The sequence below is a fragment of the Desmodus rotundus genome, chromosome 2 (assembly GCF_022682495.2).
Source record: "Desmodus rotundus isolate HL8 chromosome 2, HLdesRot8A.1, whole genome shotgun sequence".
In the NCBI taxonomy this organism is placed as follows: Eukaryota; Metazoa; Chordata; class Mammalia; order Chiroptera; family Phyllostomidae; genus Desmodus; species Desmodus rotundus.
In genome coordinates, this window is record NC_071388.1 from 201,981,088 (window position 1) to 201,997,536 (window position 16,449).

The window sequence follows — 16,449 nt, forward strand, 5'->3', positions numbered from 1 at the left end:
AAATATGTGATGCCAGCCCATCATTTCCTCCTCTTGAAAAAACAGCGCACACCAATGAATGACCTTGGCACGCTCTTCTGCAAAGCCAAGAAGCAGCCTCAATGTTTTTACCACGGTTCCCTAGGGCCTTTGCCCCCAGGCCCACTGTGCACACCCAGGAGGTATGCAAAGGAATCCCCGAGGATAAGGATTAGAATTTCTATTTACAGTTACCTTTATCTTCAAATAAATAAATTCAGCATGACTTATGCTTAATATACAGACAGGCACCAGCATCCCCAGCCAGACCACATGTCTGCTGAGTCTCCCAAGGGTGGGACCTCTATGGTGGAAAGACATTGATAGGGCGCCTGGCTCACATGACTGCTGACGGCATTACGGTTCCTGTTTGCCCATCTCCGTGGGTTACATAATCTGGTTTCAACAAAACCCAGCTGAGATTCTTGCAAATAAATGACAGATTTCAGATAATAAGAAGAACATCACACAAATAGATAACAAGGAAATGGGGGAGCTGATACATCTTCTCTGGGCATGCGACCTCTTCTACCTCATTCTGGGGTGAAAACTAAGGATCCAACTGGATCCCAGAGGGTCCGCTAAATGATATGGAAACTATCAAAGTCACTTGAAATTTGGTTTTACATCCACTATTATTAAGGAGCCATGCCTACACTAATGGTAATATGAAGCCATCACAATTAACAATATGTACATACAATATCATTTATTTCAGGTTTAGTTCATTCTTCCCGCATTTCCATTTTATGTATTTAAAATATTGATATATGTTAGTGTCCAGTGCATAGATTTAATCTTCATCTCAATAAGGTTATGGTTATAAGTAATGAATGTTTATTTTGTTTAAAAGGATGTATAATTTAAAAGAAAAAAATGTATAAAGTTACAAGTGGGGAATTTTAGTGACCATGAATGAACGAACTAATTTTCCTTGCCCTAGTGGGTCCCCAAATTCCCTTCCTTGGCTCTTTTTCTCAGAAGAACTCTACTGTACAAACTGCAGGCTGAGTTATCACCCTCCCTGCTCCTTCCTTTTTCCTGAGAGGTGGCCATTGTGAAGAAGGAGGAACCAAACCAAGATTCTGTTGAGCACACCCGGTTTATGCTATCGGAAGGACTCCACTGTATTACCAAGAAAAAGATTTCTCTGCCTTCTAGATTTAGGTGGAGGGCCCCAAAGCCGCCACAGCTTTCCCTGCCCTGATAGGCCACGACTCTTATTGGATGAGACTACAAGGAAGAGCCAAGGAGGGAAAGGATTTCAGAGAACCATTGGAATGAGAATGAGGAAGGCAAAACAGAGGAGAAGGAACTTTTCCGTACAGGCATGAGGGGCTCTAAACAAACTGGAGAGTCTCTGATGAGAAAAGCAGACACCTGTTTTGCACCATCCCATGAACAGACTAACAGTAAAATGTCTTTACAATGATGGACAGCACCTTTCCTGCCCCCAACAAATGTTACAGGCATTGCTAGATGATGACGTAGGAGAATTCTGGCACTGCTCCTAAGTGTCGCAAAAACAAGTGTTAAAGAGAATGAATTAATCCTTCAGTGTGGTGGGGGTTTGGGGGGGGGGAATAATTTCAGTAGGATCTTTAGCTCACGAGGTAGCATCCCTGTTTCCCAGGATAATAAACCTCATTTATCCCCATTACTTCCTGAGTAAATTATTTCATAATTCCTGGGTTTGGCTTACAAAGATGGCTGGTGACTCATAAACGCCAATCTGACTAATGTCTCATTTAGAGACCTCAGTACACACAGAAGTCCAGACATCATTTTTTCTTGCCAAGAAATGAATGTATAATATTTTCAATAAAAATAAAGAAATGAACACTCGGCACACCAAGGCACACATCTGCACCTGTTGTCACAGTGCTTTTTATAATTTACTTGCTGGGTAGTCGGGAGTTGAAATACTCAGAGATGCAAAAGAATAGCTGTGCACATTTAAGAAAAATGTTGATGACCTTTTAATGATGTGGGTTATTTATTGCCACTTTAACATCCACACCTCATTTGCTACCATTTGGTCTCTAGTTCATTGACCTTTACATTCCGACCAAAGGGGGCTATATTTGAATAACAAAAGTATTTTATTTATACAGTTCTGCTCTTGGGAAGAGTTCAGAGTATTTTATAAATATCCCTCTATATGTGAAGGTAAGCTAAGGATCACTGTTTCCATCTCTGATAAAATTTAAAACAAGGAAAGTTCAAAGAGCTAAAATTAGCAATTCAGAGAGGGTTTAACAATTCAGAGAGGATCTCTGGGAAAAGATGGTAAGTTGACCTTACCCCACAAAAGAACAAAATGAATAAAAGAGAGTAACATACTAGAGGCTTCAACAAAAATTTGAAAGCTTTAGAAATTCCAGTGAGCCTACACATCTAAGTCGCATCCTCCAAAGCATGTTTTATAAAACCGATACCTGTATCTAATCTGTGTCACATTTCTTATTTCTTAAATGGTTCCAAAATTGGGAGGAAATGTGGGAATTTTACTTAAGGTTTCCTAAAACAAAGAAATAAGAGTCTTCAAATTGAAAAAAACCTAACATGTTCCAAGTAGATGAATTCAGGAGAAAATTCACTCCAAGACACAGAAGACACAGAAGTCATTGGGCGGTACCTTCACAGTTTTAAGAGGAAATTACTGCCAGTCTATCTTCCCGTACCAGGCCAAACTTTCACCAAAAAATGAGGGTAGAATTAAGAAATTTTTAGACATACAAAGACCACAATTTTTATTTCTTGAACATATACTCCAGCCAAACAAAATGTTTTCTAAAATGTTCCATTTAACATGGACTTTCTTACAGATAGCTTTCCATGCAAACTTTTCTCCAAAGGAAATATTTTTCTTAAATAATTACTTCTAAAAAACTAATTGCAAAAGTAGTATTTGTTCACTGATGAAAATTTAGGAAATGCAAAAAATAAGAAAATCAAAAGTTTTACCCATAATCTTACTATCTATACATCACTTGTGTTCATATTTTACTATGAGCCTTCTCTTACAAATGTTTGCATATATTTTAGTTTTATTTTATTTGACAAAAATAGAGTCCTAATAACATTTTTCAACCTGGTTTTTAATTCATTTAATGTGAACATTTTCCGCGTTGGTATGATTTCTACAGCAGAATTTGGACTGACTGCATGTTTCCATAGGATTGTGGAGCAAAATTATTAGATCTCTTTTAGACATTGGAATGTTTTCCCATTTATCACTAATAAATCCTTGCTGATCTCCCAAGAGTTTTGAAAGGCAAGCAGTAGGCTAAAGCACACAGTGACATCACAAAGTTCGAGATCCAGGAAGATGGAGTCTTTGACGTTAATCCAAAGCTTAAACTTTGATGCCAAATCTGGTTCCCTGGAGCAAGATGACCATTTTCAGCCACCGCCCTCACGCTGTGTGGGCGCTAAGAAATAAATAGTTTGGAGGTGTCAGGGATCCCCAGATAATTCCTCAATGGGAAAAAGAGCTTTATTACACTCATCAATCATGGGAAAGAGTGACCCTGGAAAGAAGCTGGCGCTCCTACTCAACAAGCATGCAGGCAGAATAATAATCTACATTCTCAAGAGTTTTGTCAGATGAAATAAAGACACTGCCCGTATGAAAAGATTTTTAGTCATCAAATAACAAAAGTGAACTCACGAAGGATAAACAACTTTGCTGAAGCCACCGTGTCTCTCAATGGGAAGACCAAAGCATAGAATTCAAAGTCATAAATTGGGACTCACAGCAGAGAAATTTACATTACAACCACAAATAAAATATGCTTCCATGCTAGGTACCACAGTGGTGGCATAAGCAGTCTGTATGTTGAATACACACACACACTCACACAACACATACACATATGTATATAAAGACCAACCTCAAAACAATGACACTGGGGCTTCAGCTGTCCCTAGAGTTCAATCCTTTTTCTCTGCTCCACTAGCCTCTGAGACTAGAACACTGTGGTCCAGAGAGTGAGTGCCGTGAGCAGGATGCAGAGGGAGGAACAGGCTGAGGACAGTTCAGTGCCTGGTGGGGAGGAGGAACTTCTTTTGCTTGTTTTCCAATGATCCTTCTTTCTCCCTCCAGTCCCAACATCAGAGCTGGGTGCCTATTTATACATGTAAGTTTGTGTGTGTGTGCCTTTCTCACTCCTTCCTCTTCCCACAGCCCATTCCAGATGCCTATGAATCTCCAAATGCACACAGCGATGTTCCCTTTGGGTGTTGTCCACTCATGGTCCAACAGACATATCTAACTTTGCAGGTGTGAACTCATTGCCTCTTCTGAAATCGTGCTTCTCTTGCTCTGTCCTGACCTTGAATAATGGGTTGTCAAATTAGAGACCCAGAATGCAAAGCCTGCAAACAGGGGCTCAAGATTTCTCCAGTGAATGAGTGTGCCTTCCACACCGTCCACGTGGCACTGGGTTTACTCGGGACTGCCCGAGCAGGGATGCTAGAGAGAAGCCTGTCCTCAGACTGCCGCTCATTTCCCCCAGGCAATAACGTCCTCCCTAAGGGTTCTGGGGGTGGGCTGGGGCTGCTGCAACAAAGGAAAGGGTGCCCTCTGCTCAGCAATCTGAGGACACTGCATTTTCCCTCATGGCCCCTGCACTTCCTGCAGGGTGGGCCTGTCTCCCTCCAGGTCAGGAAGCCGATCTTTTTTGTGGACACTGCTCTGTTGTTTCTCTACCACTTCTTTCCCTCATTCTTCCTATTGGATATGCAGATTTGAAAGCAAAAAAAATTCAGTGATTTAAGTTAATTCATGTTAGGTTTTCCGTTATTTTACCCAAGGCAACTAAACTCATTACCTTTGTGTCGCTATCAATACCTGGAACACCCTAAGGGTGTACAACATATTCTTACAGATAAAGAAAAAAATGAAAAAATGAGCAATAAAAGAAGAGAGGGAGGGAGGAAGTCAGAAATTTATAAATCAACAAAGAACAAAAATTGCAGAAAAATAAAACCTTGTCTCTAAAATATGTTAGCTCAAATCAACTTTTACCTTTCTATATTTGGGAGACAAGCAGAAACGATGTGCTTTGGTGTTTACAAGGAAGTCTGAGAAAGAATGAAGAGAAAATAAATGAGAACTAAGTACTATCTACTCTGAATTTAAAGGAAAATAACCAATAAAGACCATGAGACTGAATCTTATTTTATATGCTATCATATAAATATATAATATGTATTCTACCTTGATATCAAAATCAGAAATTTATCTTTTTTCAGGGAAAAAGGTATGCATACTGGCATAGTTAGATTCATGCCATGACCAAAATGGCCTGAGCTGCGGCAGGGCTGCGAAGATGCCCTCAGTGAGCGTGACAGCATGACATGATTAATATTTCTCCCTCTGTACTGATGCTTGGGCTAAAATGAGAAAACATAACTTTATTTCCAAATAGGTACATAACTTGTCAAATAAACACAAAGATATAAGTGTAGAAAGTAGATACAGGCTACGCAGCAGAGAGAAAGAAGGAGCGTACACCCTTTGCAACAGCATGGATGGAACTGGAGAGCATTATGCTAAGTGAAATAAGCCAGACATCGAGGGACAAATACCATATGATCTCACCTTTAACTGGAACATACTCAACAGAAGAAAAAAGCAAACAAAATATAACCAGAGACATTGAAGTTAAGAACAATCTAACAATAGCCAGAGGGGAGTGGGGAGGGGACAGTGAGGAGAGGGGATTACAGGAACTACTATAAAGGACACATGGACAAAATCAAGGGGGAAGGTAGAGGTGGGGGAGGGAAGTGGATTCGGCTGGGGTGGGGTGGAGGGATGGGGAGAAAAGGCATAAAACTGTAATTGAATAATAATAATTTCTTTTTAATCACCTGCAAAAAAAAGAAAGAATAAAAATTTTCTCCTTACAAAAAATTAAAAAAGTAGATACATGCGATGCTAATTCTCAGCATATGTAAATTAAAAGCAAGAACTCATTATAAGATAAGTGGGAATTCTGGGATCCACTTCTAAAGTGGCCATTTGGCACATGCATGAAATGGTAGGATTTGAGGATTGCCTGGCAAGCCTTCAGCTCAGAAACTTGTCTTCTCTGTCCCATGAGACTGTAAACCAACCACATCCTCTCTGAGAGCTAAGGGACTACCTGTTACTCCTGATGGCAAAGGATCTCAAACAGAGTAATACAAAAATTGTTATGGTTTAAGAATCAGGAAACCCTTCTCAGAAACTAGGTTGTTCAATTTTTCTGCCCTTACAAATCGGAAGAGGACAGCAGGGCCTTAGAGGGGCTTCTCGGGGTGCCAAGCACCATGTCTCACTCAGGAGGAGGTGATATTTGGGAGCCAGCGCATTATCCCAGGTGAGATCAGGCCCTGAGGTCCTTGCTTAGCCATCAGCCCCAAATCAGCTGTGTGGCAAACCCACCCCAGCCCCACGAGTGCCCGCCCAAGCTCCCACCAAACATGGTGTGCACTCGTCTGTGTCACTCACACGGCTTTTATCACCCACTGCCCTGTGGTTCAGGCCCTCAAGCTCAAATCGGGGTCCAGGCGTCCCTTGGTGTAAATTACATAGCTGGTTTTTCAGCACAGGCTCTTGTTTGCCACCACTAAGCTGAGTGCCTGAATCAAAATCTCTGGGGAAAAGGTACAGAAATCTGCCCCTAGGGGTTTCTGGTGCCCACAGGAATCTCTGAAGCCCTGGCAATTTGGAGGGGTGGGAGGGGGCACGCTCACCTTATTGATTCTACTTGGCTGTAAGTCACATTATCCACAACCCCTACTCTGATTCCTTTCTCCACAATTCCATGCACACAGCAGCCTTTCAATGACTATTAATTAAATGAATGTTTGCTAACAAGCTGAAGCCGCCTAGGATTGCACTGAGCCGGGCAGGAGGAGACAGGAATGACAGGCCATTGTTGTTGCTACAAAGTCAGACACAGCGTCTGATCCTGCGAACAGTTCCAGCAAGGGTTCTTGTGGGAGCATCCTAATGGCATGCAGTGGGTTGTATAGTTAAAGAACTCCACTGCAGGAAAAAGGAAAAAAAAAGTGGCAGCAATAGAGAAGAACACACAAAGCCCCAGCTGCCTGCAACATGAATAGCCTAGCAGGGCAACCCCATCAGGACTCACAGAGAATACAGATCAGAGGGAAATAGGGAACCCGAGAGGAGCCGGCACCATAATCTGTTTTCAACTCCTCTTTCCTTTGCTTCACCCTGCCTCTCTCTCTTCCCCAAACCTAAAGGTATGCAAGCACTACTTGGGAGCTTTTGGGCAAGAAGAACTAGTGCTGTGTGACGATGGGGGTCCAGGGTCCCTTATGCTGGCCCTGCAGCTGGGCCCGAGCTACACCATGCTCATTATTCCTGGCAGGCAAGAGCCCCCAGGGAGAGCTCCTTCTGCAGCTGGCATTTTGTGAGCTAAGTTATTCGCAAGAATCAGAGAGGAAACATTGCACTTTGTTCCAAGGGATGACTGGGAAAAAAATTGGGGGAGGTCTGGAGATTTTAAACAGAAATATCAAGGTTCAAAATCTAACCCATTTTTTTTTTGTATTTTTTAACAAAAGAACGACTCTGGACACAAATACAATATTGTCCCTGAAAATTAAAAGCTGTAACTCCAGTACATTTACAGTTAAAATTTAAACATATAAAGTGTAGGATAGTATACCAATTGAAGAATGATACATTGGAGGTTGTCTCCTATCAAATAAAACCATAAAGCTAGAAAGCAACTCAAGAGATGTTGGCCCAGGTCCTCGATTCCAGGATTACGGTTACTATGCCTAGAACCTCCTCTTCAAGATTCTAGGGATGGAGGGTTCATAAAGTTTTCTGGCCTGGTGGGGTGTGGTTTTCACCTTGAAGGCAGCAGTTCTTCCCCATGTCCAGCTGAAGTCACTGTGGTTTCCCCTTTGTCCACTAGCCCCTGCAGCAGACGCCAAAGTAACCCTCGCTCTCTGTGGCTGCTCTTCCCATCTCCTTCTATCATTTTCAACACCCTTTAAGAAGTGAACTAAATGGCCGTGACCTGAGGCGGTACGCAGGAAATAAAACCACCCCGTGCATCTTGAACCCTGCGCTCCTTTTCAGAGCAATGCCAGTGTTTACCCTCCTACCAAATCTCTCGATCACAGAGAATGTGTGCGCATGTATGCGTGTACTCACATATGTAAACACACACACGCACCCCTCTTCCGTATCTGGGTTGGGTTGTTAAATCTTTTTCCTCTGTAACTGCATTTTTCCCTCCCATTTAAACATACTCTGTAGACTTTATCAAAGTAAGCTCTCCTTCTTACACTTGTCCCTACCGACGTCAGCCTGCTTTCGAGGGACTCCTTTTTCCTCAACTGGAACAGAATTTGAAATGAGTTTAGGGAATCTCTAAAGGACAGAAAACCCAATTTAATTTCATATCAATTCTAAATTTAGTGAGTATTTTTATAATTCCTTTATATCATCAGTTCACCAGGAGCACTGAATCCAATGTGACCTGAGGCCAGTTTTGTGGATCTACCCTTTCCAGCTGAACTGGAGTCACCGGCAGCAGAGTTACCATCTGAATTGATTTTTTACTCAGAAGTGGAATCGCTGGGTCATACAGCAGTTCCGTTTTTAACTTATTGAGGACCCTCCATCCTGTTTCCCATAACGGCTGCACCAGTCTGCATTCCCATCAACAGCGCCCAATAAAAAAGCTGTGGTGCATATATGTACAATGGGACAGAGAAAGACCAATACCATACAATTTCGCTTACATGTGGAATCTAAAGAACAAAATAAATGAACAAACAAGATGGAAACAAACTCATAGATAGAGAGAACAGACTGATGGTTGACAGAGGGGAGGGGCAGTGGGGGACTGAATGAAAAAGGTGACAGGATTGAGAAGTACAGATCGGTAGTTACGAAATAGTCACGGGGATGTCAAGTACAACACGTAGTGACAATAACATCGTGATAACTATGTATGGTACCAGGTAGGAACTGGAAATATCAGAGGGATCACTTTGTAAAGTATATGATGGTCTAACTACTATTCTGTACACCTGAAATTAATACAAAAATAATATGAAATAGAAACTGTAATTGAAAAATAAAATCTAATTAACATAAAGTCATTTTTTTAATGGCTTCCTATAATTTGCTTGCCTAAATCCCTCTGAGTGGCTCCTCAGGGTAACAAGGACAAAACCTCTTTGCCATGACAACCAGGCTCTTTACACTTAAACCCCCACCCGACTAGACCACTCACCACAGCCTTCTTAACTTCCCAGCTACACTGGCCCCTTACGTTCCCATCTAAAACCCACAAGACCCTTTCCACCTTGGAGAATTAGCACACCCTGTTCCTTCTGCCTACGGGATTCTTCCACAAGTTCTTCACAGACTGGCTTTCTCACCAGCCCTTGCTCGTTTCCCTGTGTTTTCTCCTCCCTCCTCTTCCAACCAGCAGTTAAGCCCATAAAGCTGCTGCTGGGGTTGCTCACACTGCCCCCAGTGTCGGGCAGCCAGCGAGCACCCAGCGCACTTTTGGGGAAGAATGGACGTGTGTGAGGCTCTGTGCACCTCGCCATAGCTCCACATGGCTATAGGCCCCAGTCTGACCACAGCTATGCAAGGACCGGGGAGGGGGCAGAACACCCCGACGAGAAAGATCAGTGGATCTTTGCTTCCCCACCCTGGAAGGCAGTAAGGGAAGGAGTGTATCTCCAAGGTTACAAAAGAAATCAACGGGCAAACAAGTATTCTCCCATCCCTCAAAACTCAAAACAAATTTCTGGTGACAAAATGTGCATAAAATATGTTCTTTGTTACCTCTAAATTAATGTCTATGCTCATCAACCCACGTAAAAAAGAGTATCGTATGAAAGAATCCAAAAGTGTACCGAAGTTACTCCTTTCCTTTCCAGCTTTCTTGCTATGTTGGCATTTCAGTTTACATAAACAAAAAGTGTTTTTAGTGGATTCTAAGGCATGAATATTAGTATAAATTTTGAGAGCTGAAGCAAAACAAAAATACAAAATTACCCCCAAAGGACTCATAGGATACAACTGTTGAGAAGCTTGTTTTGTTTTTTATATGGTAAGATATGTATTATTCAGGCAGCACATATAAAGGGAGGAACTAAATTATCATTACAGACAGAACTTTCATATGAAGTTCCACAGAGCTATAAAAATATGGCAAGAACACTATTTATTTTTACATGTCCTTAAACTTACATCTTTAGCGTTACCCCCAAATTATGAAGAGTGCTATGTCATTAAGAAAAATAAAGCAGGATGTGAATTCATACTACCATCACTCAGCGAGCTTATTTTGTTCATTGTTTAACATTTTCATTCTTTAAAAATGTTACCGTTATGAAACAAGCATGTTACGTCCTTCTGTCTGTCCCACAGGAGTGCCTCCGTGGGCCGCACCACGTACCTTACAGCCGCTGTGAGTCCTGCTCTTCATCAGGGGCGTAGTGGTGCACAGCTCGATGGCCTCGGGCTCGTGGAAGATGACGGCGGGGAGAGGCTCCTTCTTCAGTGTTAGGACATTCAATTTAGACTTCAGCATGGTCTGAAAGTGCTGAAAAGCAGGGGGAAAAAATAAGCCAAATATAGCCAAATCATCTGGAATTGTACGTGTGCAACTGCACATAAAAGCCAGTAGCGGACTCTGTGTCATTACCCCTGTCTTCACCGAGGAGGCTGAGAGATAGTGAGTGAAAGAGAGAGGAAGAACTGTCAGGACATCGCCGAGTGAAGATGTGGGAGACAGCCCCCCTCCCGCAGACAACGTGAGAACGTGGGGTCGTGGGAGAGTCACCCACGACCTAGCTCTGAGACAGTCTTCCCAGGTGACATATACAGATGAAATCCTAGAGATGGAATCCCTACTGAATTTAACTAAAGAAGTGAAGATGTGCAAGAGATGATGCTAAAGAACAATTTGGGGGAAAGTGTAGAGATAATGCAAAAGGAAAAAATTTGGTGAAAAAGAACACAAGACTTCTGCCTCCCTCAGCTCTGCTTAATGCCTCGGCTTCAGAACACTGGGAAACTGAGTATTTCTCAATGAAGTGAACATCCAGTCTATGTGCAACTCCTGGTGGTCTGAAATATATGCAGATTCCAGCATATTTCATCACTGCTACCTCTACACCCAGCCCAGCCTCCATCTTTGTTTGGTCTAGCATCTTCCAGAGCGGTCCAACCACTTCCCACCTTGCCCCTGTGCAGAGGATTGCCACACAGTAAGCCAGGAGGATCTTTCTAAAATCTCATCATGATGTGTCACCCCTCTGCTAAAACTCTCGCAAGCCTTCCCCCCTCTGCTCATGGAGAAATTCCAAGTCTGGCTTCGAGACCAGGCATGATTCAGGGGCGGATCCACTACCTCTCTGATCTCATGTGCCACCCCTCACTCTCACTTGCTTAGACCCAGCCTCAGTGGCCTCTTGACTTTCTGAGAACAAAGGACACATGTGCCTTGGAACCTCTGAACATGCTACTCTTGACCTAGGTGTCTGCAAGTATGCTTCCTCACCTTCTCGAGGACCCTGATCAAATGTCACCTTATGAGACAGTCCTTCCTTATCAACATCATCTGAAATAGAATGCACACACATACACACACACGCACAAACATACACATACTTCATGGGCATGCAACCCGTGCAATCACACGGGTCCCCTGCTCAGGAGGGCTTTCGCTTAGTCTAATGTTCATGGTTTAACATCCACCACGGCTGTTTCAGAGAGAGATTCAGAGAAGGAATCCTTGATCACTTTCTCTCTGAACTTGTGTTTCGTAAGCTAAGTCTGATGGAACAGTGGAGTCTCTTGTGAGTAGAAGCATACGCACAAAGCGTGCACCCCCGATGTATAAAATTCAGTAAGATGCAAAGTGAGCGCAAGGCAAGCATGTTGAATCTGTGACTCAGTGCACACTGCTTGAAGTGCAGAAAGAAGTCAGCTGTGTTGTCAGAATGATCAAGGACCCTACCACATCCTTTTCGTTTGTATAACTTTCCTGTATTAGGCAACCACTTACGCTGAAAACCATAACATAGAAGGACAGGGACAGGCAGAGCAACCACCGCTCCTCCTCCTTCTGGTCCCTCCTCACGAATCAGTAAATGAAAGGCAGTGTCAGTGGAATGGCCATGTATTGGAAGTGAAACAAGAGCAGAAGAGTTAGTTTTGTGGAGTGCTCCCACTGTTCTGGTAGGAACGACACATGAGAGCGTGTGTGAACCAGGAAAGGATACTTGTGTATTTTCAGTCATTCAGCTCTCATAGTTGCATTTAAAGTGGGGATTTTGCAATGTAATGATGAATGGTAAATTCATGATAGTAACTTTAAATTTTTCTTTACTTAGAAGAGCATTAAGTATTAGAAAAAAAAGCACCATGACTATTTCAGAGATTCATAAAAGGAAGAAAAAGCTTTTGGTTTTAGTACCTTTAATGACATTTTTTTCTCAACTTTTTGAATAGAAGCCACTAAATTTTCATTTTGCACTGAGCCCCACAAATTATGTAGCTATATATACTCATCATTGTCTAGTCATTTTCCAATTTGTTATTCTTACGACTATGTATTACCACTATAAATTTATGTTATTTTGTTACTTTATGGCTTGTTGCCTTCCACTAGAATATGAACACCATAGGAGCAGAAACGGCTTTATTCAATGACGTATCCCAAGGGCTTACAGCAGTTTACAAGTCCACATAGAATCTACTAGAATTCCAACCGGCCACTCTGATGTCAGTCAGTTTTATGTCAACTTGGCGAGATTACCATGTTCAGTTATTCAATCAAACACCAAGTACCTTGGCACTGCTGTGAAGGTATTCTGCAGATATGATTAAAGTCCATAATCAGTTGAACTGAAGTAAGGGAGGTTATCCTAGATAATCTGAGTGGGCTCAATTCAATCCATTGAACAAATTTAACAGTAAGCTGAGGCTTCCATGAAGAAGAAATCCCACGCTTGGACAGCAGCTTTGGTCCGTGCCTGAGAGTCCAGCCCACCCTCTGACAGCATCCCCCCTCAGGACTGGACTCTTGCCTAACCAGCCCCTGCAAACTGCATGAGCCAATTCCTTGAATAAATCTCAATATATATCTCCCACTAGATCTCCCTCTCTGATTCAACCTCACTGACACAGCCACCTTTTAGGAGTTGCCAACCCTGACACATTTTTAAATAGGAGAGAGCCTTGCCCTTCCATTTCCCAGGGAGTATTGACTTGTATTTTTTTTTTAAGATTTTATTTATTTACTTTTAGAGAGAGGGCTTCGAAGGGAGGGAGAGAGAGAGGGAGAGAAACATCAACGTGTGAAAAATACATTGATCGATCAGTTGCCTCTCACACACCCCCAACTAGGGACCTGGTCCACAACCCAGGCATGTGCCCCAATGGGGAATCTAACCAAAGGCCTTTCGGTTCACAGGCCAGCGCTTAATCCACTGAGCCACACCAGCCAGGGCTGACTTGTATTTTTTAAACATGTAATGCAACTTTTCATATAAAGCTGGAATTCTGTCTTTGTTCTTAACTGACTCCAGCCCTACACAGGGAGTGGGCCTTGGGAGGAGAAACATGGATCCCTGAGAGGAGAGACGAAGTTGGTTTGCTGTTAAAGATTAAGGGGAGAGCATTTACCTCAGAAGATGAGGTAATGAGCTGCTGAGGACACCGTCCCATCTGCCATTCTGCCAGAGCTCTAGGAGAAGTCACAAAACCACAGCTCAACTCAGCCTGACTTCTGCATAGGAAGTTCCCGAAGATGGCACTAGAAGTGACTCTGTTCTCGAAGGACTGGAAACCACACTGCTCAGAAATGCTGAGACTGTCTTCCTGTCCCTATTGTGGGACCTAATGTCTTCACTATTGGATCCGCCACTAAGCACACAGAGAGACTGAAAGTTCCAGACTGGCAAACACATGGTCCCCGTGGTGACTTGGCTTGAGAGCCAGTTAAAAGAAATAAACAAACATTTTAGCCCTGACCAGTAGAGTTCAGTGGGTTGGGTGTCATCCTGCAAACCAAAGGGTTGCTGGTTCAATTCCCAGTCAGGGTACATGCCTGGGTTGCGGGCCAGGTCCCCTGTCGTGGACGCACACAAGAGGTAACCAACTGATGTTTTTTTTCCTCTCTACCTCCCTTCCCTTCTCTCTAAAAATAAATTTCAAAAAATCTCTAAAAGAATTTTTTTAACTTAAATTGGGGATAGGAAGATAACAGAGCTCAAATTCCAACTTCAACAAAATGAGTTGTGAAACCCCAGCTCCCTAACTCTTCAGAGCCCTGGCACCCGCAGACAGGCAGGTGCGCCCCCGGCACTCGCTCGCCAGTCCGTCCCACACGCCGTTGCTGCACACTAACCTTCGGCCAGACACGTAGGCGCAGCTGGGTCAGAAATAGTGTTGGTCTCTGCTTAAAAGGGTTTCTCACAGCAGGCGGAGACTGTGAAACCAAACGACAACTGCAAATTTTTGTGACAAGTTTGTTAGAAAAGCTAAAGAGAGATGGTAAGAATATTTAAAAGTGAAATAGAGAAAATGATTCAATTTTTTTTTTCTTTAATGGTTTTGTCCTTTTGCCCACTGCGAAAGGACAGAGGTACAGGGGGAAATAAAATATGATCTTATTTGATGAATCATTGAGTCGACAGTAATACATCTTCTTAGAGGAAATTAACATTTTTATGTAATTTTAACTCTGAGTTGCTCCTGCAGATTTTGGGGTGGTAGAAGTGTGATAGCTATAACTATTTCTGATAGGAACATTCTTCTGCCTCTTTCCTTTGGTTGCTGGTCACAGTCTCTGTCCCCCTGACATTGGGAAAGAATATGTGACACAGGTTGACCATTGGAGTCCACATGTCCCCAGTCAAAGGCATCGACTGATTCAGAGGAAACCCGAGACTGGCTGAGCACGCTGTTCTGAAAGATGGCCGTACAGGCTTGCTAGACTGGCACGCTGTGAGCCTGGAGCTGCCGCTGACCTTCCTGCCTGCCAAGGTCGGCCTGAGAATGAGACCACACAGAGGCAAGGAGTGCTGAGAAGTGGAGCGTCAGACTTGAGGTCGCCGAGCCCCTGGGTTCAGCTGCCTCTGACTGGGATCCACCCATGGTCTCACTGAGAATATGAACCAATACACCCCCTTTCACGCTGTAAGCGAGCTTGAGTCAGGTGCCTAATCCTTGCAACTAGAGGAGACTCACCAATACAAATTACTTTTTAATAAAATGTCACCTGTGAAAATTCAATGGAACCACTAATGAAAAGTTTAGAAAGAATTCATAAATGTTAAACTGCAGAAATGAACAGCAACATTATAGATATTTTTTTAAATGAATCTTGCACTTAGTTATTTGAACAGGCTGAGCCTTCATGATAAGGCAGTGAATAATAATGTATCTAAAGAAGGTATTGTAGCGCCCAGGTTATTCATATCTGTGATAAGGCCCTCTGAACTACTGCCAAAAGGATATGAATTCCAAGCCTCAAGGATGGCCACATAGCACCCCCGCGGTGACACACATTTGGGTGGCAAGCTGTCCCGCAGGGTCACAAAGACCCAGAGCTATAATCAGCTCTGTCAAAACTGTGTGTCCTTGTCCCTCCTGGGCTTCGGTTTACTCCTGCATCAACTTTAAAATACTGTGTCGTATCACGTCAAAGATGGTATCACTTGTTCTTTGCATGAACAAACAAAAAAGGGCCATAAAAGAGGAAACGAACAGAGGAGGTCAGAGCAAAGCTGCTGCTTCCAAGTGAAGATGCAGCATTTCATAAAGATGTGTTACTCATTGTTCAGGAAGCGAAGTGAAGAGTGCTGTGGAAAATTAGGGTGCTGCCCCAGACAAATTAAACAAAGCTCGGCTTTCTGCATTTGGTGCTTTATGTGCGACCTTAAAATACAGCCTCTAAATCGAGCCCCATTATGCAGATGGGGCAATCGCTGCCATGGCCTGTATAATTTTACAGTTGGCTTGTCCCACTCCCATTCAGACATTAATCTCTGACAGTTTAGCAGGCAAGGATTTACATATTATATCAATTCAAATCGGGTGGATCCCACCTTTGTATTGATTCTGTATGCAAATGTAAAGCATCTTTGGAAGGCAAATGCTGCTTCCTCTTTTTCTAAGACAACTGGACCACAGTCCTCACTCACATTGAAAGGAAGGCATTAAGGTTTCAGTCCCTGGTTCCTCCCTGCATTTTGAAGGCAGGCTACAATGGTCCGTTTTAACTTGCAAATTACTGACTCAGTAATGCCCTGATCAAGCTTCAACAATACTGCAAATGGTCTCCTTGAGAGAACCACAGGGAACAAGTGGGTGAATAAAAGTGTGGGAAAACTTCAGTACCTGACTCGTACACACAGGTG

General features: G+C 43.0%; 1 protein-coding gene across 1 annotated transcript in view; it reads right to left on the reverse strand.

The window, feature by feature from the left end:
- Positions 1 to 16,449, reverse strand: part of PID1 (phosphotyrosine interaction domain containing 1) — a 199,460-nt gene that overhangs the window by 93,598 nt on the left and 89,413 nt on the right. Inside the window, exon 2 of the mRNA XM_024563736.3 lies at positions 10,476 to 10,622. Within this exon, the coding sequence (XP_024419504.2) occupies positions 10,476 to 10,622 (147 nt within the window). The remainder of the gene's footprint in view (positions 1 to 10,475; positions 10,623 to 16,449) is intronic.